This window comes from Scatophagus argus, chromosome 7, assembly GCF_020382885.2.
Source record: "Scatophagus argus isolate fScaArg1 chromosome 7, fScaArg1.pri, whole genome shotgun sequence".
Taxonomy (NCBI): Eukaryota; Metazoa; Chordata; class Actinopteri; family Scatophagidae; genus Scatophagus; species Scatophagus argus.
The window spans coordinates 4,580,259-4,604,532 of record NC_058499.1 but is presented as its reverse complement, the minus strand read 5'-3'; the positions used below and the strand labels follow the sequence as shown (position 1 = coordinate 4,604,532).

Genomic DNA, 24,274 nt, shown 5'->3' with positions numbered 1-24,274 from the left:
GCATCGTTTTATATACAAAAACGTTTGTTTATATTATATTTTCATTTCAAATAACAACCAATTTATTGTTGCCTCATTTGCTGAACTCTTAATTTTAGGATTAGCCGTAAATGTTAGGCGTCTGTCAGACTGTAGCACTGAAAGAGAGAAAATAAAGCTATCATGAACACGTTAAATTGTATTGAATTTGTGGTGATGCACATGCAGTTTGATATGAGCATGTTTTAACTGTTCACTGTGACTCAGCTTTTATTGTCCATCCCGCAAAACCTCAGCCATTCATGCGAACTTCACCAGAACTTTCATAACTCGGGGTGATAATAGGGGTGATAATTTAGAACGGGGCTACACAGCTTAACTATCCATCTACAGACATGACTAAGATGCTTTGTTGCCAAGACCAGGGAGGAACATCTTTTCCTCGGGTAGGAGCTGCAGCCTTGTCTGTCTCAGAAGCGTCAGGCGTTCTGTTGGCTCTTCTGATTGGTGGCTTAGCTGGCAGGGCGGGCACAGTGAGCGGAGGGGAGCGGTCTCGATGTCCGCTGAATGGGCTCTGGAGGTCTGGTCAGCTGACAGGTTTTATTCCAGTGACAAAGAGGACAGATGAGGGGTGTGTGTGTGTGTGTGTGTGTGTGTGTGTGTGTGTGTGTGTGTGTGTGTTCAGATGGAACAGGAGGGCAGTTGGTGCAGTGTACTCGTGGCACCAAACAGTCTTCTGATCTGGAGAGATGCTGTCTCACACTCACGCATCCACAAGTACACGGTGCAAAATGACCAACCTGACACACTTAACACACAACATACAAGCGTGGTCACACACAGCAAACACACACAAACCCCACGATCCTCTTTGCTGGAGCGTAAACATTGTCATCATTTACTTTTACGATTCATTTTAATCTGTTTTTATTATAGAGCTTCGTACAGAGAGGTATGGACGATTAGCAGAAGTGCGAGAGAGGAGGTGGGCTGCTCCCGTCACGTAACGCAAAGTCAACAACTAAACACAAACGCATCAGCGCCGTGGGCGGACAATATGCACACGCCAAGTGTCAGCTTTATGATTAGGCCTGTTTAGGTCAGACTGCAGCTCTGTGGTTTGTGTGTTTACATTTCCATCTTGAACCGGGATGATACTGTAAGTGCAAAGGCGCACAAACATTAGACCTTTATGCGATTGTTGAACCCACAGGCCTCAACATGCTGCTATAAATGCCTCCACAACATGCTGTGGAACCATTCAGCCACACGAGCACCAGGGGCCACACTGGTTGGGCTCACAGGTGGCGTTCCAGTTCCATCTCGAAGGGGTTGGACGCGGTTGAGGTCAGGGTTCAACGATGCAGCTTTGTGCACGGGGACACGGTCCAGGAGAAGGTTGTCCCCACACAGTTTAAAGAATCCTTCATTGTATGCTGTAACATTAACAGTTTACTTAATTGGAATTAAGGCTGCTAGGCCCACCCAAACAGCTCCAGACCAAAACTACAGAACAATACGTGGACCGAGATGTGCTTTTGGGCCTCCAGTCTGCCGATGGGTGTTTCTTACCTTGCAGAGATGTTTTCTGTCTTGTTGTCCCTCCTCGCTTGATAGACATGGACTTTGGTTGGAAATCGGTTTTGATGATTTTGCTCCCGTCATGCTGTTTCTCCTAATGAGTTTGCTGATTCCCTCATCTTTCCTCTTGCGCCACTATCAGGGCAATATTTTCTAACTTTTGTGTTCATTTCAGACTAGATTAAGACCCATGGGTGCTTGTATCATTTACGGAAATGCAAAAAAATCGTTTATCATGGTTTTAACGTGTCTGGTGGATTCCACATTCCATAGTGAAGTTGTGGGCTCATCCTGTGTGTACTCCACTATAATGTCCCTATGAGTTCACATTACAGTCAGCTAATAGTCTGTTATCCTGTTTGTGTGTGATCGTATTTGACGCGCAGTTGCTGTTTGATTTACAAACTGGTGCTCGTGGTGTCGTAAAACTGACGAGTGGTTGACGACAGATGTTTTTAGTCAGCACTGTGAGATATGGTGCATAACACTACTCTCTCCCTCACACACACACACACACACACACACACAGCACAGAGCTGCTGTTTCTCTCCCGTTGAGTACAAAAGCAGCGCACCCACCCACCCACCCACACCGCCTCGGCAGTGAATGAGTTACTGCTGGTGCAGTGTGTGAGCCTGGTGCGCCCCTCCCTGGTTGGACCGCACGCCGCTGGTCGGCTGTCTGCAGACGGATGTTGCCGCATCCCGGCGCGCTGCGCTCCACCACCAGGCTGCGTTATTCTCCAAATGTGCCAAATCTCCTCCTCTGTTCTCCTGTCTCCGCCTGACGCACATTCACACGCACCGCCGACGCTCCTCTCTGGCTACAGACACACAACTCTCCGGCAAAGTGGCTCATCATCCACCACGGTACGTAAACTGTTTGTGAAATGCCCAACTGGTGTGTTGCTGCGTGTTTTTCTGCCTTTTTTGCGCGGAGTTGATTGCGTCGGCAGGTTTCTTGAGTGGGATGCTGTGGAGCGACTGCTGCGTATTTTGCCTGTTTTTTTGTCTTTACTCCCACCTCTGATTTTTCTGTCTCCTCTCTACACAGACGTGACGTTTTCCGTTAAAGAACTGCGTTTCGGTCGGTTTTTGCTGCGAAATATCAGAAAATCCGACATTCAGGAACGAAACATTTACTTTTATGCGCAGCGTTTTTGATGGCGCGTAAAGGGAAAAAATAGCTGGAGGAAATTAGGGCATGAGACAGCATAAACTCGTTAAACAATCAATCCTCCTAGATCTACCTTGACATAAGAGGAGCCATGTAAGGTTCAGTCAGGGGATTTGGGCAAGTCCTTTCTTTATCCAAAGTAACGGGATTAATGCAGGCGATAGAACAGTAGGTGCCCGTTTAACCTATTTTCTCTGAAAATATTCTGCACATCAGCCAGCAGATCAATAACAAATGTGTACAAGCTTTTGCAAAAATCCCTGCAGCCTGTACCTGTTTTTTCAATGAAATTCTTGTTTAGAAAACTTGCCAAAAGATAAGAGGTTTGAGGATGATGTAATGGATTGAGAGATTGTCCTGCAACTGCAAGGGCACCGGTTTGATCCCCTAAAATGAGCCTCTTTCTGCCGAGTCACTGTGAGTCATATGGATAAATATTAGAGATACCTTACATACAGTTGATGCAGATGAACTCAGTGCCCCCTACAGACATGAGGAAAAACAAAGAAAAGAAAACAGTTCTGTGTTCATGGTGTCATTGCTATGGTTTCTAGTTGGCATGCTGGTAACGTAATGGGATGAAGTCAGACTCTGGGCTGTGTTTTGGTCCAGAGGAGGACAAATGACCGTGCGGGTTCAGACTCGAGTGCGCAAAAATGGGATGTAGACTGTGTGTGTGTGTGTGTGTGTGTGTGTCTGGGTGAGGGTCTATGAGTTTTGGTTGCGAAACAACCAGCCATCATTTATATTCCAAATTGTGTTTTGTGATGATTCATTCATACCGGGGAAGTTGCCATCGCAGAGACCATCTTTGTCTGTGAGTGTGTTAATGTGTGTATATGTGTGTGTGTGGTGGGCTGTCTGTGAGATGACGACTGATGCCAAAAAAAGCTGTTATTTTTCAGTATTAGTCAGTATTCGTCCCGTGTTATCAAGTTATCATCATGTAATAGGCTCCTCTGGTTTCCTGTATACGCTTCTTTGGACTGGATGCTTCCAGTGACTCAGCAAAGGTGGTCCGACCCAGCCACTGTGTGTGCGTATGTAACTGATCTCATTGGGTGTCTGTCTGCGTGCACGATTATTTTTGCTCCGTGATATGGACTCTGAATGTCTGCGTGCACGGCCGTCTCTTCGTAATTACTTTGCAGAATGCTAATCCCAACTTTAATTTTGGGGTAAAATTGATCCATCACATTCCATAATCATGTGTCATAACAGATTTCCTCTGATGTGCTGCTTTGATTTTTGTTGGTGAGGGATGCTGCATGTGAGTCCATGGTTTTGTTTGAAAGAAATAATCATTTTAGTGAAATTTGTTTTGTGCTGTAAGGTTAGACTCTCTGATGACTTGAAAGCAGCTTCTGGAGCCTGAGTACTTTAACGTGACGCTTCAGCTGAACGGGGCTAACTTGGTCCAGCTGACAAACTACTACTTAACTACTATTTGTACTGAAGTAATAGATGTCACAGTTAATCTGAACATCTGGAGACGTCTTTGATGCTTCCCATAGCAGAATGCTTGGCCCTGTGGGATGCTGGGAGTCTTTAGCTCCATTTTCTTTGCCAGGCTGCAGCCTCCCTGATATTTCTCCGCTGCCAAGCAGCCAGTACACCGAATAAATGTTGAAGAAGCAAGCTTAAATCTGCAAGGTTAAAGTCCCTGTTGCAGTGACACTTCACAAAGAGGCACTGCTGAAGTACCGCTGAGCAAAGCAACTCAGCATTAACATGCAGTTAGCCTGGCCGTGTGGCCTTCCTGTGAACCAACGGTTATTCGCAGTGAGAGTGCTGAGTCACTTTTTGACATTTGCCTCCTACGATTCACTCCTCACATCCCACATCGACTGTACATAAATACAGGGTTTCTGCGTGAACCAGACAAAGTGCTGTGGACTGTAAAGGTACAAAATGCAGCAAAAAATATCCACCGTTTTCTACCTGTTTTCCTTTGAAGCTTCCAGTCTTAGGCTCACATACATGACAAAGCAGACACATCGACATTAATAAATCCTCTCTTTGATTCAACAAAAATCATAATGCAATTTCGAAACAGTTATGCCTCCGAAAGCAATGGAGGGAGTGCTAATGCCGGCAGAGCTGTAGGCTCTAAAGCTTTAAACATTGACTGGTGTTCCAGTCAATCGAGCAGCAGCAGCAGCAGAGCGAAGGTGAGAGCAGATTTCAAACCACAAGACGTAAAGCTCATTGGAGAAGGAAAAACAAATGAATGAGCTGTTATGTTTCATCAACATGTACCAGGGTCAGGGTCAGCTGGAAAACCGCTGTCCTCCAGCTGTTTGTCTTTTTGCCCTTCAGCAGTGCAGATGTTTGACAGATGAACTGACTATTGGTTTTTTGCTGCTCCAAACCGTTGTTATTAAAAATCCACTGTAAGCCGACCTCAGTCTATTTAAAGTACCAACCACAGAGTTAGGCTGCAACTAACAATCAGTGTGCTGATTAGGATCATTTTTCCTTTTGATTAATTGGTCAGTTATTTGACCTACAAAATGCCACAAAATTGAATGTCCAACACAGTCCCCTAAAGTCCAAGGTGACAACCTGAAGTCACTTGTTTAGTCCCCACAGTGGAGGAGCTGGAACGAGGGAATGTTTATAAATGACTTTAACAATAGTTGCCAGTTATATTATGACAAATGATCTTAGTTTTAGGTCAGACTTCACTTGAATTTACCTCAGCCGTCTCAACTGCATGTTTTCCAATCACTAACTCTGTAACTCAAAAAGGTACTTATTTGTTAAGCTGCAAGGATTTGGGATTGTGGTGGAGACAATGAACCACACTCGCTCTCAGATTAGTTGCTGACCAGCTTAACGCGGCGGAGGGGAGCTGAGCGTCTGGGGAAGTGGCTCACATGCCAAGGCAGACACCTCGTTTAGATGAAGCTGATTGATTGAAATCATACTCAGGGACACACATAAACTCACAGCTGCACACTGCATGCGCACACACACCTCCATCCTATTTAATATCTGTAAATGGCACCACACTAAAGCACCCCCAAGGCCTTGTGACTCTCCCGGGACCACTTCACAGATCCCAAGGTGCAGGCCACTGTGATCGTTGACATATTTCATTAGGTCGTCTCATTAAAGTATTAGCCCTCTTATGTCACTGGCTAAATGCTCGAATGGGGCCATTAGATGGCTTTCCAATTAGTGACCAGCTTGATTATGTAAGTGCAGTTGGAGAGCAGAGCTTGAAATCGGCTTGAACCAGTTTCTCTTTCATACCAGCCGGACTTTGATCGAGACCTGTTGCAAAGTCCAGCTACTAGCTAATTCAGCTTCAGGCCACTGCTTTACTTCCTCTTCTTCTTCTTCTTCTTCTACTACCATTGACAAGACAAGACAAGACAACTTTATTTGTGTAGTCCATTTGTACAAGCAGTTTGTCCCAAAGGGCTTTACATAACAACAACATTGCTCACTGCAACACCCCCCCCTCCACATACCTGTCTCACAAAGCAAATCTTCCAGTTGCCATTATCTGCTCTCCACAGGCCCTGCAGGGTAGTCGAGTTGTTCGAGAAGTCGTGGATTTGATGCCACGACTTCCATCAACAGGAACCTTTTTTGTGGGACGGACGGGCCGGGCAGACACTGAACCCTTACCTGCTCAGTTCAGATAAGAACATCAGCCAAATGCTGAGATGCAGTTCAGAAAAAGTGGGGAGTGTGTTGTTAGATGGACTGAAAGAACCTTATGAAGCCAATCCAGGAAACTGGCATCATCATGATGCTGGCTCAGTGCCTTGTGAAAACCTGTCTGCAGATTGGTGTAGTCTGTGTCTAAAATTAACTTTATTGGCTCATCCATCAATCACTGGCAAACTGAAAGTTGTTTTTAGTTTAGTTGCAGTTAATTAATGTATACTATTTGTACCAGGGATGGCCTATATATTTCCAGTACATGTTTTTTTTTTTCTCTACATACATGACATTTGACCCATTTTCAGTGTCGTTGTAGATGAGGAAGGAAGATGAAGAGGTGGAACTGGATTAAATATGCTCAAGACACAAATTTCTCTTGGACAAATTTCTTCTATTTTTTTGGTGCCTTTGCAGATGCTTTGTGTCACTTTTAATTTAACCTCACAAGCAAATTAATTTGAAAACAGTCCAAAAATAGCAGCTTGAATAGCCAAGCTTGATCACACTAGCAGCTCGTTGGATGGCAACATCAGTCTGTCAGTTTCACTTTACTGAAAGATTGAAGTGTCTTAGCTATTATCATGTGCATTGCCATAAATCTTTTGCAGACAATCGGGGTTCCCACATGATCAATCATAAAGACTTTGGGTTCACTGTAGGGGTCTCTGACTTACAATACGTAAGCAATCAGTAAAACCTGTATTGAAATGTTACTTTGTTTCAGTTCATACATTTGATGAAATTCGTTTTTTTTTTTTAGGTGTTAATTTGAAGCAGTAACGCATCATAGACCCTCCTCTGAAATTGAGTCACCCCACCTTAGAACCAGCAGATCTGCCTAACCTGTCATAGGTTTTAATCGAGTCCCAGTTTACCTGTTGGGTTAGAGGAAACACTCAATACGGCGCTTGTATTTTAGGAGGCATGAAAGTTGCTGGCAACATGCATAAAATCCTCACAAAACATTGGCTTATATTGTTATATTGGCACTGACTTTCATAAAGCGTCGTCGGTCAAGCCTTTGCAAGGGTGTATGTTTGTCCAAGCAGATGCTTCTTGATTATAGCTGCGTAATTTGTCACAATATAACATATAACAACCGGGCACAAGTCACCCCTCGTCGCTGTGTGAAACATAAATGTGTGTATATTATGTCTGTTTCTGAAGACCCTCGGTAGATTTAACGAGACAAAGGAGGAGTGCAGAAAGACCGGGTACTGAGCCGAGAGTCTCGGGACTCGTCGACAACAATGGAGAGAAAAGAGGGGAGGCTCTGGCTCGGTGAATGCAGCAGTGAGCAGTCTTTGCAGTGTTTGCTCTGCTGCTTTAACCAGCTCTCCCTGCTGGCGGTGTGTGTGTGTGTGTGAGAGAGAGAGAGAGAAAGAGAAAATGTACAGATAAGCAGAAAATAGCCATGCTGTGTTTGTATCATATTTATGTGAAAGAGACACTGTTTGGACTCCTTACTACAGACCAATGCGACAAACCCCTCCGCCCCTCCCGTCGCTCCACACATACCCCCTGCGGAGATCAGAGTCCCTGTTTTCCGGAAGAAAATCTCAAGGTGCAGAAACTGTTCACAGTCTCTTTGTTCAGTTTCTATCTCTGCTTCGCTCTCCTCGACCAGCTCTATGTATTTCTTTACAGGAGGACTCCTTCTCTCCAATGCAAAAGAAAAAAAAATCATTTGTTGTCTTTTAATTTCTGACCGGTGCAGCCATGTGACCTACATCCCCTGGCTCTTAAACATGCAGCCACTTAACAGTAGATGAGATGAGAATCGGGAGCACACAGTTAAAATCCAAATGTTTTCATTCAGTTTCTCTCTTTTCTTTTTCTACATCCTAAGGGTTAGAGAGCAGCAATGGGAAGATACAGTGTAAGAACTGAAAGAGGGTAAAGGACATTATTATGCAGCTTTTTCAAGACGGAGTACAAGGAGACTGAGCCAAAGCTACAAAGACTGAAGAGTCTGATAATAATAATGACAAATTAACAGTCTGAATAAGAGAGAAAAGCGCAGATGAGATGACAAACATGTTGAAAACAGGCAGGCTGACGGACAGACAAACAGGACAGGACAGGACCAAGATGGAGCAGCCACACAGCTGCCGATGGCAGCCATACTGGGTGGAGTGTGGAGGTAATGCTTCAGGGTTGTTCCCCTCCACCATCAGTGTGGAAGAGCAGCAGTAAGCATTGATTCCTCCACCAGAAGTTGTTCCCAGAGGGCCCAACCTCCGTCCCTCTGGCCACTCTGATCTGCTGACAGGGACGCCAGCGTGTCTCCGATGAACCTGACACACCCAGACTCTGAGGGGACGGACCTCAGGAAGCCAAGCAATGTAGGGCCTCTGTGAATGTGAATGAATTATTTTACACATCTTACAGGGAAAATCCATCCCAACGTTTTTCCTTTTGTTAACAGCTTTTTGCAACACTTCTCGCTGCATTTCTGCCCCGTCTCATTGGTTTTTGGTTATTTGGTATTTTGTTCGAGCTGTTGTCTTCATTGACGTGACTCAGGACTAAATGTTCACAGGCGTTTTAAAGTTTAGCGTCACTCCCCGACTGACCTGGAAGCTATAGTAAGAGGTGACAGAACACACCGTTAACCTCCACTAAAATTATGGATTTCTGCGATTGAATGTTGTGGGAAACATTTGGGATAATGTAAGCACACAGCTAAGAGAGCGGCAAAATATGCGCGGGTGTTTCAATAATCGGAGAAATCAGTAAAAGAAAACAGAAATACAAACTTTTAGCAGTTCTGTGTGAATCTGTTTTTCCATTGTGGTTTCTAGTTTTCCGCAGTTTTCTCCTCTGACGTTCTGAGGAACAAAAAGCTGTGTCTCTCTATGCACCAATATATAATGCAACAACAACGTATGTTTTTATCACCGCTGCTTTTTCCACTTGGCAAATATTCCGGTAAACTTAGGAAAGGCTGAAAGGAAGTGAGGTCGCCATTAAAAGTAAATCTGAACACAAGTAACTCCTGTGATAAACTCAGAGTTTGAGAGAAGGTTGACCTTTGGGGTTGAATTTGTTTCTGCAGATATCGACTAAACTTGTTTCAGTTCAGTTGTTTTGCTGCTTTCTTTTCATCGAGCGGTTGGTATTGAGGTGAACACAGGCAGCAAAAACCAACAAAACTAATCTTTTACGTGTTAAAAAAATATAGAATCTTAACCTAAGCTGCTGAACATAGCAGGTTTGAATGTTCTCTGCAACCAGGAGATGCAAATGAGGAGGGAGGCGATGACTAATGAGGAGCCGGTGTCCACTGTAACCTGTCCTTCACTTAACCCTGTTGTAATATGAAATTACTGCTCTGGCTTATTATGTGTGCTGAAGAAACGGAGAACTTTGCTCCTGCAATTAGAAACACTTCATTAAAACTAAAGAAGCCTAAACTCCCAAAAGCCTTTATTAGCGTAGTTTTTGTCAGAGTAGAGGTTGCATTTTTCAAACTTTAGACACCTAATTTTGCACTTTTAAATCCTCAAATCCTCCTGCAGACTTTAAAACCTGCCAACATAACAGCAGATTGAAAAACATCCACCATGCCAAGCTGGAATAGTCCCTGAAATAAGCTTGTGTGTACGTCTGTCCAAATCTATGAGCAGATGAGCCCAGAACGAAACTGGAGCACATTTTTCTCCCTTTTATTATGACTTTGAATTGAATGCTGCCAGTGAATAATAGTAAAAGCAGAAGTTGTGTGCTCTGGTTTCCTTTAAAGGGGACAGCTCATCCCAGAATCAAAAACACATATTTTTCCTCTTAGCTGAAGTGCTATTTATTGCTCTAGATTGTTTTGGTGTGAGGTGAAGAGTTTTGGAGATATCAGCTGTGGAGATGTCTGCTTTCCCTTCAGTGTAATGGAACTTAATGACGCTTCACTTGTGGTGTTCAACGCACCAAATGAAGAAATTATCATCAACTCATGGATGAGAGGGAAGCTAAACAAGCTAGTTAATGTTGCAGCTCAGCAGAGGAGGACGCCGTTCGTGTTTACATCCTATTCTGTCATGGCAACGAACCTCTCTTCCATGAGGAGATGTACGTTTCCTTCTGCATGGTGTTTCGGTGCAGCGTGATGGTAAGAATAATAGTTCCTACATGAAACTGCTCACCGAAAGGTCTGTGGGTTATCTTGAGGAACCTGATTATGACTTCTGGAACAAGACATTACTGTTGAGTTTTTGCAAATGTATTTTTTTGGAGTTTTGAGCACCACAAGCGAAGTGCCATCTTATGTTTGAGAGAAGGAATACAACTTTTGGGGTGAACTGTTCCTTTAAGCTCAACTAGTGATAGACTTGGATCTACACCAGCTTGTCCATCTCTGAGAGTCTCAATCACAGTGTGGCCATTCAGTTAGAGGATCTTCTGTTTGTTCATCTGCTTCATAGTCCGTCACGTATCCGTGTCACGTACGTATTCCTCCGCGAAGCCGTCAGCTGCAAAGCGACCGGCCAGTACCTTGAAGATGCACTCTGGCGGTTTTAAAACTACCTCCCACTGAGAGTGAATCCCAGCTGGCCGATGCTTCTCACCCAGGAGCTGCTGCAGACAAAGCTCCAAACGAATAACAGTCTATCTGCAGCCAATTTAACAGCCTGTGACTTGTCAATGGATTTTTCTTTCACCTCACCATTCCCATTTTCTCTCTCTCAAGCTTGCGATCTTCATTGAGTTCTTCTCCGTCAGGGAAGGAAAGCATCCTTTCTCGCTTTCCCACCTTGAGGGATTGAATATCTTGTCAGTGTGCGAGGGAAGGTCACACTGACACTTATTTTTCATAACTGTCGCCTCCCTCGGCTCTATGTGTCTGACCCGGAGACCCCGTCTTCTGTCCGTCACCGTGATGAATGAGACGTCCCCGCTTGTCGACATATTGCTGACAGCCAGTTTATAATCATTGTAGCTCTCTCCTGACACTGCAAGACCTGAGCGATGGAAATGAGGAGTGTCCCTTTGTGAAAAAAGGTGTGGTTGCATGTGTGTGTCGAGGTGATGGTTGGGTGTGATACAGCAAAAATTTATGTCAGCACTTCATAGTGAACAATAAGCTCTGAGAAAATCTTCAGTATGCTCAACTTAATTCTGCTTTTAAATTCTTTTTAATTGTGAATGGAATCTTTAGGTTGCATTGTATTGTTCATACACACTTCATAGCAAGACACTACAAATGACATCAGCAGTTGTAAGGAAATACAATAAAGCAAAGCCCCACTTTGGTAAATGAAAAGAAGAGGAAGACTTAAAATACATGCTAGCATTATAAAAACAACAAACAAGATTTAAAATTCCTGGAAAAAAAAAAAATTAGAAATATAATAAAGAAAAAAATGCCTGTGTGATAATTCTAGTAATTACTCCATGCTGGATAACATGTTCACAGTAGGACACAAGCCTCAGCAGCTTCACTTGTCTGGATTTATGCATGAAAATAAATAAAACTTGAGTCAAATTGAAAAAGAAATGTCAATCCCTTCACTTTAATCTTGCTCAAAGGTCAAGTATGTGAGATTTAGTGTTGGATGGGGTTGACGTCACTCTGTGTGAGCCTTTATGCAGCTTTGCTTTGTGCACTGGGGCTCAGTCATGCTGGAATGGAAAAGGGCCTTCAACAAACTGTTGCCACAAAGCTGGAAGCATAGCATTGTCCAAAATGTCTTGGTATGCTGAAGCATTAAGTGAGGGGCCGAGCCCAACACCTGAACAACAGGCACATACCACACCTGAATTCAGTAATAAAGAGGTACGTCTGAATACTTTTGTCTATGTAGTATATGTGAGAAAAGTAGGAAATACAATGCCGGAGGTGATGACATGTTCCCTTCAAAATAAATGCCTTGGCAATTTAAAATGTCTGTAATTTAACACAACAACACACACGCTGCCACACAGACTCATGTAGGACAGATAATGCAGACATGTCTGAATGTGACTTCTTGTTCCAGATACAGCCTGAACACAAAAGACCCATTACTGTGGGTATTTATACTGTCAGACAGCGTGGGGAAATGTTTGTGGTGGCCTGAAAAAGACGGTCTGACACATTTTAGTGTGATGTTTTGGCAGCATGTGCTGTACTCTTGTGTGTGTGTGTGTGTGTGTGTGTGTGTGTGTGTGTGTGTGTGCCTCTTAAGGCCTTTAGACAGTAGGAGGGGTACAGGGGGTAGCACTGATGTCATAGCTGGCACACTGTGGACCAGACTCGAAGAGAAGATGACACTTTGCCAACATCCTCCTGCTGCCCCTTTCAAGCAGTGTTTTCATGCTTCTCCTCACTCTCAGGGTGGTCACTCGGCCTCTCGCTCTGTTCGTTTCTCTCACCGTCCCTCTGATGAGATTCTCATCTGCTCCTGTAAACTTTTTCATGAAACTGGGTTATTTAAAGGACGCAAGTAAATGACAAACTTCACTGCCTTACCAATAATAAACGTGACATTTTGAAGGTATCCATCTATATTTGGTTGTGTGTGGGCTGGTGTGTGTCATATAGACCATCATTGATCCTTTATTATTAATGCAGCATATATCAGTTCGTTGTCACTTAATATTCTGGGCCAACAGCTTCATTAAAAACTGGTAAACCTTCTATTTTAATTGCTGAACTTGATGTTTTTGGGCATTTCAGCTGGTCTTGTAGTTGTTCAGGCATGTTTTTGTACATCATTTATTCCATTCATATTTTAATCTGACATTGAATCATTGTTAGAAAGAGTTTGGAGGAGTTTTGTGGCACAACAGTGACATTTCAAAGGCTTGTCCTCAATAAGAAAAGTTCTCTTAGTGACTGAAAATTTGGGCATGAAAGTAAAGCAGGACTAATACTTAAGATTGATATTTGAGAGTTTTATCAAAACAAACCCCGATACATCAGTCAATATTAATTTCTTTTACATTAACACTTTTTTCAGGTTAAGAAATCCTTAAACATGGCCCTTAAATAGCTGCAGTTTAGTTTAAATCAACTTGTCGGTGCTTCCTGGGTGAGGAATGACGTCATGTTTATAAATGTCTCCAAAAACATCTTTGGCATTTCTCTTCTGACGATTCTTTATTTATTTATCTGTCCAGAGCCAACAGCAGCCTGTACAAAAAAAGGGTCACATTTATAAAACCGAATGTGAAACTTTAACTGCTGGTGTGCGTCGTTAGTGCTGACATGAATGCATGTGTGAGTGTGTGTGGATGTGAGTAGGGCATCACCATGGCAGTCTGCAGCAACAAAGACTGAATGATAGACTTGCAAAAGGAGCCCAGAGGCCCCTTAAGGAGCGGACGAGAAGAGGAGGAGACTGGACCGACCGTATTGTGGAGGTTGAACGAGCTCTGAGAAAAGCGGCCTTAAATACTCACGCACTGAAATACCAAAGAGCTCTGAGACTTTAATCGACCTCTGTCTTCTCCTCTTCCTGCGATTGATTTATTTCTTTTAATGTGTCAGACGCACTGATGTCGAGCTAACTCCGTAAAGTTAAATCAGGTGAAAAGATTGCAGAAGTTGGTTCAAAACTTCAATCGGTGGGCTAATGTTCTTTTCTCTCGCGTCTTTCTTCATGTGGTAATGACTCATACTCTGATAATGAGTCTGAGCTATTTTAAATCCAGTCTGAGGACGGTGAGGACGGCCTTTTTGTGAATTAGATAATATTTTATCTTAATTACCTGTGATTCGCACAACATCTATTGTTTTTTGTGTCCCTTATTGCGGTTTTTGAGTTTCGAATTTCACAGATAAACATGATAAAAACTAAATTAAGTAAGTAAAAATTCAACACATTTTTGGGGTGAAAAACATAGTGGGAAACACTTGTTGGCTTTAGTCGAGCTTTAATTTGTCATGTCACACCACTTTATACGTCTGCTGCATTTATTTGACAGCCTTAATTACTTTGCTGATTTAAATTATTAATCAGCTAATAAATGCTGATGTATTACTACAGGCATCATACATCTTCGTTAAGTGGAAGCTGTTTCCTTGTACCTTTTTTTTAGCTTGTTTCGTCCCTGTTGTAGCACACTGGTCGAACACACACAGACAGCGCGTGGACAAACAAGGATTAGTTGCAGCCACCAACACTAACTTCTTAAAACAAACAGTTATGTGCTGATGTTCTTACTGCTCTTTACCGCATTTTCATTTGCTTTCACGATTTATGTTTTGATTGGAGCATTTTAGTTTTAGATTAGATTAGCTATCAGTTATCAGCCGCAGTTCAAATGGATAGCAGCTGCAAATGTTTTTGCCTTTTCCTGGAGAGACTGTTGACTGTTTCTGTCGCAGAGGCTTGAACTGCCTTAGCAGCCCCATGATGCGGCGCTGCCAAATCACAGGAGCAGGATTAGCATCAGGAAATACGATCCTGGCTTCCTGTTGCTGCTGTGAACAGACGACAGTGATTGTGGCTCAAGGAGTTAGTTTAAGTCCTGGAGGTTATTTCTTGGTTGTTTACAGTTGCTGATGCAGTTCAAAGTAAGCAAACATGTATTTGATTACAGCAAACAACAGGTAGCATACACAACATACAGTACACTGGAGCGTTCAGTTCCATGAGATAATCAATTAATTAAAGCCTGACAGTCAATAATCAGTATATCTTCCACAACTGCTCGCAGACCAGCGAAGACAGTGGAATAATTTGGCGTGTTTTACAGCTACAGGACAGACTGCAGACTTCAGCAGTGACTCAGCACCGGCTTGACGTCTTCGCACACAAACTAATGACTGGACTTGTAGCGCTGATGTATGGCTTCGGCTGGCGGGTGAAGATGAGGCGCCGAAATGAACATGGAAACAGCAGGGTCTGCTCAGGCTTCTTTAATTTTCCAACCCACTTCACACCACTTCATCTCTAAGCTCAGACAATAGTCCTCAGTCTGAGTGGAGGAATGAGCCCACATTAGGCAAATGAGATTAAGGGCAGGGTAATAACTTTTTGATGTCAGCGTCAATCAGCCACTGTTGATCTGACGTGTATATGAAGCCTGAGGCGTCAGTTCAGCTTCATTAACTCGCTCATTAAGTTTAACTTAATTTTACTTGATTTACTTTTAACAGAAAACAAGGCCAGAGGTACAGAAATAGGGTCTTTGTCAAGGCTGCAACTATGAATTATTTTCAGTATATACAGTTTAGATATATTAAACTGTCGGTCTTGAACATCCTGGTTGATCTTTCTCCACCTTTCCCAGTCGATGCAGTCACTTATTTCGGTCCGGATTTCACAGCCGATGTTGTCTGTCGCTGGTGTTTCTCGTCTTAACTCACCAAGCGATTCGCTGATGTCATGTTCCCCCTTTACACCACTCGAGTCCTCCCTTCCGCAGTTGTCTGTGTACCAGCGAAGACGTTAAGGGGTGAAATGTTTTCCTGTAAGTGCTAAGTCCATGAGACTTGTGAGCTCAGTAATCCCTCAGGTCAGGAGTACATTTCTGATCTCCAGAGGGCGGCGGCTGTGTCTCAGGAGGCAGAGCAGCTCGTCCGTTAATCTCGATCCAAAGCTGCCCGACTGCCGTTACATTAGAATTATGAATTTCACATTTGAAAGAAGAGCTGTCCTCGGCACTTATTGGTTGTCGGCTCAGTTTCAGCCTGTGTGATACGCTGCCACGTGCTGATCTTATGCTGTGGTGTCATTATCACTGGTGAGTTTGATTTTTAAGTTCTCCACTTTAATCATAGCAACTTGCTTTATGTAATTTTAGTAAAAGTCAACTCATCCCCTCGTCTTCACGTCCCTTGAACCCTCTCACATCCCTCTTGCCACTGTGAATGTGGAACATGCTATCTGGAGCAGTGCGGTGGCGAGGCCTCGGTCGATCAGTGCTCCGTTTTAGTCGCCTTTAAACAGAGCGTTCCCGTTTGGGGAATTCAGACGTGGATATATATAACAAGCAGGTCAGCTGAAAAGGAGCCGGAACGAGCAGAAACGCCGAGTTCTGTCTGGCAAACGACCTTCCTTTCAGTTGCAACGAACAGAGTCGTGCAAGGACTGAGGGGGAGTGAAGAGTTCACCTCCCGAAATCTTTAAGTCAAGCGACAGAAACGGGGCGCACGACATCCAGCGTCTGCTCCGCCTCCACGGTTATTTTTGTCAAGAAAATGGATCACTGAAGACGGGAGATCTCGGGTAACACAGATACCCCTGCTCGGTTACACTTTACTAAATGTTCCTTCTTGGGAAAGTTTGGTTGTAGCACGGCATTGCGTGCATCTATAAATAAATATCTAAAGTCTATGAATAAGCTTGACAGATTAGAAGTCAGGCTGGCGAATTCCTTCTTTATCCTTCAAATCAATGCTGGTACATCAAAAAGTCCATTTACTCTTCTTTTGAAAGCCATGTTTACAAAACAGCTTTTAGTTTCAGGACTTCTTTTCACAGAACTAAAAGGTCCCTTCAGCCTTTTGTTATCTGTGTCTCCACCGCAGTCTAAAGACCTGCACAGACCGGGCGAACTTCATGTTGATATGTGAAAGCACGGTGAACGCTAAATAAGCAACCAATCAGAAACGTTCAGCCCTGCAAGCCCAATCCCCAAAGGTTCCAGTGCTTTTGGAAAGCACTAGACCTCGCTGAGCAGGGACTTTTCGGGCGCTAAAATAATGTCTCCAAAACTTAATTTAGACCCTGGTAACCTGCGGTGGACTCCGAGTTCCTCCAAAGGTTTCATGTCCCTGGGGAAAGTTTCTGTGGATGAGACATGGTGGTCTATTACAGCCCAACCAATCGCAATAGAAATGTTGTCTGTGTGTCTAAGTAAAAAATAAATAAACAAATAAAGTTGGGCTCTAATCGACTCACACAAACTTAACTATTTATCTGTATTGGGATGTAAGTTTTCTATTTTTAGGCCTCTCAGCTTGATGCCTTTTAAAGCAGAGAAGCAGCGGATTTAAAGCTTCGACACACCAAAACTCCACAAATGAAGTTTTAATCCACGGCATGTCTGTTGTTGTTAAGTGAGTGAACTGCAGAAATGTGTCACAGTGATATGCTAATGATGTGCACTGCTTTAGTGTTCACAATCACAGGCATATTGACTGATAAGAAGGCCACAAGTACTTAAGGCTGATCCCTCTGACGACCAAAGCAGGGAGTCAGTGCAAGCAGTAAACCCTTTGCAGAAATGAGAGACATTTTTAAATAGTGTACACAGAAATAATCTGCCACATTTTCACGAGTAGTGTTTTGTTTTTGTTTTTTTTGTGCTGAGACCCTCAAAGTGCCTTTGGCTGAAAGTCACTTTAAGTGAAGAGATGATGCCTCCTCTCCTGTCCAGGATGGCAGTGGAGGAAAGCTTTGGGGATGAATCGATAAGGGGAAACTTGGCTGAACACTGCACTCTTCAGAAGGACCGTTTAAACAAACACATTTGAGCTGAGGAACAGACGCTGGCCTGCCTGCACGAGGAGGCTTTAGCTTCACGTCGTTTGTATCTCCGTCGACGCTGGGTTGTAACGTCCAGTAGCAGCCTTGTTATTTATTACATTATTTATTATTAGTGGGTTAAAAGACTTGCATGATGATGGATGTTTGTCATGAATAGGTACTTTATCCAACAGTGACTGTGTTACTTAACAGAGTAATATGCTCTGTGTTTCAGTCAGCGATTCAGACTCCCTTAGAGAACTGGTGATAGTTTTTTTTTTTTTTTTTTTTGAGGAGCTGCACTCAAACGTTTCTTTAAATAAAGTCGTCTTAGTTTTCGTACTGCTTCATGGATTCCAGCCTCGAAGAAACAGAGAAATGCTGACATGGAGGAGGTGGAGATGTGTTTAATCAAGCCGTGTGTGACGCACTGCAGAGATAAGTTGATTCCCACCTTGACAGAAGTCATTGAAGAACCAATCAGTCTTCCCAGTTTGACAGCTTTCTGCAGCCTGAGCACATTTGTCAGTAAGAAACAAAGCCAAAGTTTGTACATAAATCTGTCACTTGTTACCCAAGGATAAATATTAAAATACAGATATCTGTTCTAATAGTGTCAGTGATTTTTGGACATCATTTTCCTGCCACCTTTCAAATAATACATTTCAATCTTTTATTAAATCTCACACTCACACATATAGGAAGTAAACAGTGATTATACATCATGAGGTATAGCACAGTTTTCTCACTGGTATGCACATGTAAGTTTATGTCATGGAAATGCTTCTGAGCAGGAAGCTGCACTGCATAGATTAACTGAAACACATGCCGACACAACATATGCATCAGGATACGTAGTGCTGAAAAGTAACACAAGTGTAGGCTGTGATAAAACCACACACCCACACCTGACAATGACCCAAGTTTTTCTTTAACAGCACATAACGCTGTCGTCCAATTCAGTGAAAAGTGCAACTGGAAAAAGGCAAAAATAATTAAACCTTGTCAGAGGCAAAGGTTTACTGTTTTGATTTTTGCTAAAGGACATTGGGATTTTTTTTAAGTCTTCTGCCACTTTGCTGTGTGTTTCAAAATCCTCCACTCAGCAGCTTCACTGAGTGTGAACTGGACAATCTGGAGCTGGTGACCAGTGAGGGTTGAATGCTGTAACAGAGACGGCTGTTTCCTTTACTGTTTGGTCTGTTTAGCCTCTTGAAATGCTTCAAAGGCCCATCACAAGTTCCTCAAGCCCACAGTCATCAATCAGTAGTCCAAAAAGTTAAAAATGTCCAATTTACTGTAACGTTAAGAGCAGCTAATGTAAAGGCCTTTACCACTAAAAAGTTTGTTTCTCTTCTTGTTCCTGCAGTTGAATGTTTGAGTTTCTCTCTGCAGAGTAAAGTATGTGCAGTTTGTACGTAAGTGTGATGTGGAGACTTGAAGCCTCCAGCGCACTGAAAATGAACTTTACATTAAACTAGACGACATCTCCTGTGAAGTAGTTACACTTTATAAATGGCACATATTTGCATAATCATGGATTCAGGATTTTTTAATGAGGGACAAGGAGTGAATGTAATTTTAAGGAATTCAACAAGATAAGTGAACTTTTTTTTTTTTGTGGAAAACCCATATCAGACACACATTAGTTAAAGTAGAGTTATATAAAGACTTTTATATATACATCTTAAAATATGTCTGGAGGGGATCTTTAAACATTTGATAAACTAAAACAAGAGAATCTTTCTGTTTTACTTTTAAAAAATATTTAAAAGACTGTTTAATTAATTAAGTAGTTAAATTAGTTGCCAATTTGCAGCTCCAGACTTTGTATTAATTTAATTTAATAGCAAAAGTGGCAAACAAAATACCTTTACTTGCAAAACAACATGAAAAACAGCAGTCTTATTATGAGTTACAGATCATTTAAAAACAGTATTACATTATGTTTTAAACTCTTTGTGCTCCAATGTCCCCTGCACAGATTCTCATGCATTAGCTACATTTGGGAGTGAAAGCTGACGTGAGATACACTACATAGACAAAAGTATTGGGTCAGATCTGTTGTTCAGGTGTTGGGCTCGGCCTCTTACTTAATACTTCAGCATACCAAGACATTTTGGTCAATGCTATGCTTCCAACTTTGTGGCAACAGTTTGTTGAAGGCCCTTTTCTATTCCAGCATGACTGTGCCCCAGTGCACAAAGCAAAGCTCCATAAAGACATGGTTGGATGAGTTTGGTGTGGAAGAACTTGACTGGCCCACACAGAGTCCTGACCTCAACCCCATCCAACACCTTTGGGATGAACTGGAACGGAGATTGTGAGCCAGGCCTTTTGGTCCAACATCAGTGTGTGACCTCACAAATGCTCTGCTGCATGAATGGGCATAAATTCCCACAGAAACACTCACAAGCCTTCCCAGAGGAGTGGAAGCTGTTAGAGCTGCAAAACTGTCTGTGTGTTTAGAATGAGATGTCATTATAGTCCCTGTTTGTGTAATGGATAGATATCCCAATACTTTTGTCTATATAGTGTACCTCCTCGTCTCAGCTCTCAGTCGCTCTGCATTGTTCATGTCTTCTGACCCCCGGGGGTTAAACAGCAGCGTTTCAGACTGACTTAGAGTGTCTTTGTTGTTGTAGTATCACGTTGTACCAGTCTGCAGTGTCAGCGAGCTGTCGCCCTGCAGGCAGCCATTAGCTGCAGCTAATGCAGTCTCTTCTCCCCGGCTTCACCTGAGAAAAGCACATCAGGAGGTCAGAGGGACACACTGTCTCTCTGGGCTTCATTTTTCTGAGAGTGGACTTACAAATTCATAGCTGACTGACGCAGGTTATCTCCTGTGTCTGCGTCGGTGTGTGTTGCTCTTGTCAGCATTGGAAGTATGAAAGCAAACCTGCAAATCATCGCTCACCCTCGCAGCTTAGTCATCGCGCTGTGAAACCGGACGCGTCTGTGGGCAGATCTGCTGAAGCGTTAGGACTCCTCATGACTGCTGTGCCAGCAGGTTCATTCGAACAGTGAAGGCTATCGTCGTCCTCCGTCCATCAACAAAATCCTGCGGTCGCCTTCCCTCACTCGCTCTTCGCAGGGGTCACTTGAGTAAAAATGATTGTTTTCTGTCTCACATTGGTGATGCTGACTGCAGTGAGTCTGCAGGGGGGAAATGAAACATATGGCTGCCAGTGTGTTGCTATGGTAACATCAACAGAGGGAGCCACATCCTCCGGTTTGCTCCAGTGATGCTCTGAATGTTAGTTTGTTATTAAGTTAATGTGCTGTACGTGAATATGATTTCACATTTAAGGCCATGCCAAGATTAATTTTATTTTTCTAAACATTTTTATAGAATCTAGCCATTTATTGTGCTTGATTTTCTCTGCCTGGTCGTGTAGGATCAATCTGCAGGTTCACGAGGTTCATGTTTTTGTTTTTTAAAATCTGTGGATCAAAGTTGTTTTTGTTGTTTTGTTTTTTTTACTGTAGCAGTTTTGTCAGCTCAGAGCTTCTGTTTCTGATTTGTCGTGGCTTTGTGTCCAATACCTCGCTTTTTGACCTGCAAAACTAAAGCCATTGTCTCAAGTGCTAAATGGCAAATGTTAGCATGCATGAACACAGTTAACTGCACCACGGTGCACCTGGTGTACAAGTCTGGCAGCTGCATTTTGAACAAGCATTTGCCTAAGATGGGTAGATCTGAGAAAGACTTACAACAGACTGAACAGAAATGAATACATGGTTCAGCTTTTTGATTCCATTTCTATTTATTCCATGTAAACATGGCCTGCTACGGGCCAGACAAGTTTTCAAAACGAGCCACCAGTGCAGCCGAATAAAAGTTTTCAAGATCTCCGACGGAGGAGACAAAAAAAAATCTTCTGACATTTCTTTACATGAAAGTCACGGATTTGACTGTTTGCTAGATAAGAAAATGTGTTTGAATATAAAACGATTTAATTCAGCTTGTGAATTTCATCACTGTTAAAAAAGTTAATGCCTTTAGTTCACATAAGTACAATCATCAACTGAAAGCAGAGAATATGGCTGTGATTAACATCTGTAATATAACAGCTACTTACTGGGTGCTTCTCCTCTCACTCACAGATGGCCCAGACTTTTAAGTGCCGCACTGATTACCTCATTGATATAAACCAAAAAAAAAAAAAAAAATTGAACCATTTATTTACTCTGTGAAATTACTTTTCTTATCAGTTTCATTCAAACTCTTACATTTGGCTGTTGTAACTCCTTTATAATCCCATTAGTGTCTCAGTCCTTTTATACATCACAGTACCTGGAGCAGAGAGCAATTTACATCAGACGTTTTTCATGGAAAACACGTGTTGACAGCCCAGATCCTGAAAAGATGGCAAAGCACTGCATACTCAGGGGATGCACTGAAGATCCCTGTGGATGGTGGAGTCACTGAGACCACCCTATTATTAGAGCTGTCTAATATTAGAGCCTGCATCTGTGCTGAAACAAAGGGGAATTAAAAGCTTAACATCACCTCTGAGTGCAGTAAGTGCTGATGCATAAGTAGGATGAATATGCACCACATTGTGGTGCATTTTATGATATTTTCAGTGTGTGGTATATTGTTTTTACTCACAGAATATTTTTTTTTCTTCTTAATATTTCTGGCCTGCAATGTAAAATGAGACTTTTTAACCAACGCGACATTGCAAGCGACACACCTTTCTGTCTAAAAATGTGAAGATTTGGTTTAATTCCCCATATCACTGATAAATATTGGTGTCAGCTTAGCGTGTGTTGTACTTGTGGCTTTGACTTTAAACCTCACCCAACAGACAGCAGTGACCCATTTCCTAATCAAACTTTTGTTCTTGCGTTGATGCACAAGTGGGCTGAATGTGTCTTTATGGTGACTGCCCCACATACGATGCAGAATGCAGTATAGTAAAACTCCCTGACTCAAAGAGGTTTTCCAGAGCAGGTCTGGACGCCATCCAGCAGGATGACGGTGAGACATGTCGGTCACCTTGTGTATTTCGCCCAGCCATCAGGACTCGATGGAGTAGAATCCCAGCCTTAAATGCTTTATTCATGAAAGATTAACTTTCATGTTTTCCATCTTCTCCTACAGGACAAAGAACTCTTCACCACAGAAGTGATGTCCTAGAGACTGTGGTGCTTGTCAACCCTTCTGAAGACACTGTAGTATCAGAGGTAATGTCAACATCTTCTGAAAATTCTCGGCTGGTTTTACCAGTGGTGTTAAACTTCCATTACTTCATCTGTGGCTGACAGGCTGAAAAAAAATCTGATTTCAAACAGTTTTGATAAGGATCCCTTAAAATTATTTTAAAGAAATACTGCACTGAGCAGAACATTTTACAGTTGAAAAATAAACATGTCAGTGCTCTTGTGTGGATGAAGTATTTAATGGAGACACCTTTTCAAAATTATTTAAAAAAACAACCAAACAAACAAAAAAACAAAAAACCTGTGGCGTACCAGTGCCAACATATCGGCAACAATCTGATATTGGCACGGCCAGATAGAGATACATTTTTTTACTACAAATTTTTTTTAAAAGGCTGTTAAACATAAACGTATTTTCCAAGATAAAACATGCAAAAATATATAAAAATAAAATATGCAAAATTATAATTTAAGTCAGAATCTATCAAATTAAATAATAAAAGAGAACAAGTTCATAATTATGGCTAGGCGTTCAATGCTTTCGATACATGACAGGTATTGATACGAGGTGGTACGCACACATATAGGTCAGCATGAAAGAACTACTGCGATTAGATACCCAGTGAATCACCTCTTTCACATTTATATAGAATAAACTTTTGTTTCTGTTGGATTTCCTGCATTTTTTTGCAGAAAATTTTAATTTTGTTAACCTTGATGGAATTGAAGCTGATCTTTGTCAGTGACGCAGTTATTTCTCACTCTATCTTGGCAATGTGGTCTCTCTCCTTTAACTGTCCTCTGTCTCCCTCCTCTTTCTTTTTTTTATGTGCGTGTGTCCCAGATCCAGTCTCTAGTCACAGATTCAGCAGGACACAAGCTTCTGGTCTTGAGTGGCCAGAGTTCAGATCACGGTGGCCTTCTTCTTCAAAGTGGGGTTTTCACCTACCAGACCTTTTCATGTGTCTTTGCTGATCCTGGGGTGAGTCCAGTCCACTGTCCTGAATCCGGTACATTCATTAATGTGTTGAGTGCTCTAAGAAGGAGTTTGGCTAGAGATGCACAAGGAACTCAACATTTACAGAAATGTGGATATTACACAAACAGCAACGGCAAAGGAGAGTATTCAGTCTCCTGCTTTATTGGCTTCAGTTGAACTGATAATTTTGTTCTTAAGAAAATATTTAAAACATTTCCTTGACACAAAGATTCTCTAATGTACTTTTTTCTTCTTCTTTTATTTTTTTTGGATGTATTTACCAACACAAGTCCACGAAATGTTGTGCATTCATCACTGA

At 42.4% G+C, this 24,274-nt stretch overlaps 1 protein-coding gene across 2 annotated transcripts in view; it reads left to right on the top strand.

Moving 5' to 3' along the window:
- map1ab (microtubule-associated protein 1Ab) overlaps positions 1–24,274 on the top strand; it is a 61,619-nt gene that overhangs the window by 21,457 nt on the left and 15,888 nt on the right. The window contains exons 1-3 of one of the 2 annotated variants that reach the window (XM_046393671.1): positions 2,401–2,429; positions 22,918–23,000; positions 23,821–23,958. Coding sequence is in view for 1 of the 2 variants with exons in the window: in XM_046393670.1 (XP_046249626.1) it covers positions 22,918–23,000; positions 23,821–23,958 (221 nt within the window). In the remaining variant the exon portion in view is untranslated. Of the gene's footprint in view, positions 1–2,400; positions 2,430–22,917; positions 23,001–23,820; positions 23,959–24,274 lie in introns of those variants that run through there. The other variant, XM_046393670.1, reaches the window with a different exon arrangement.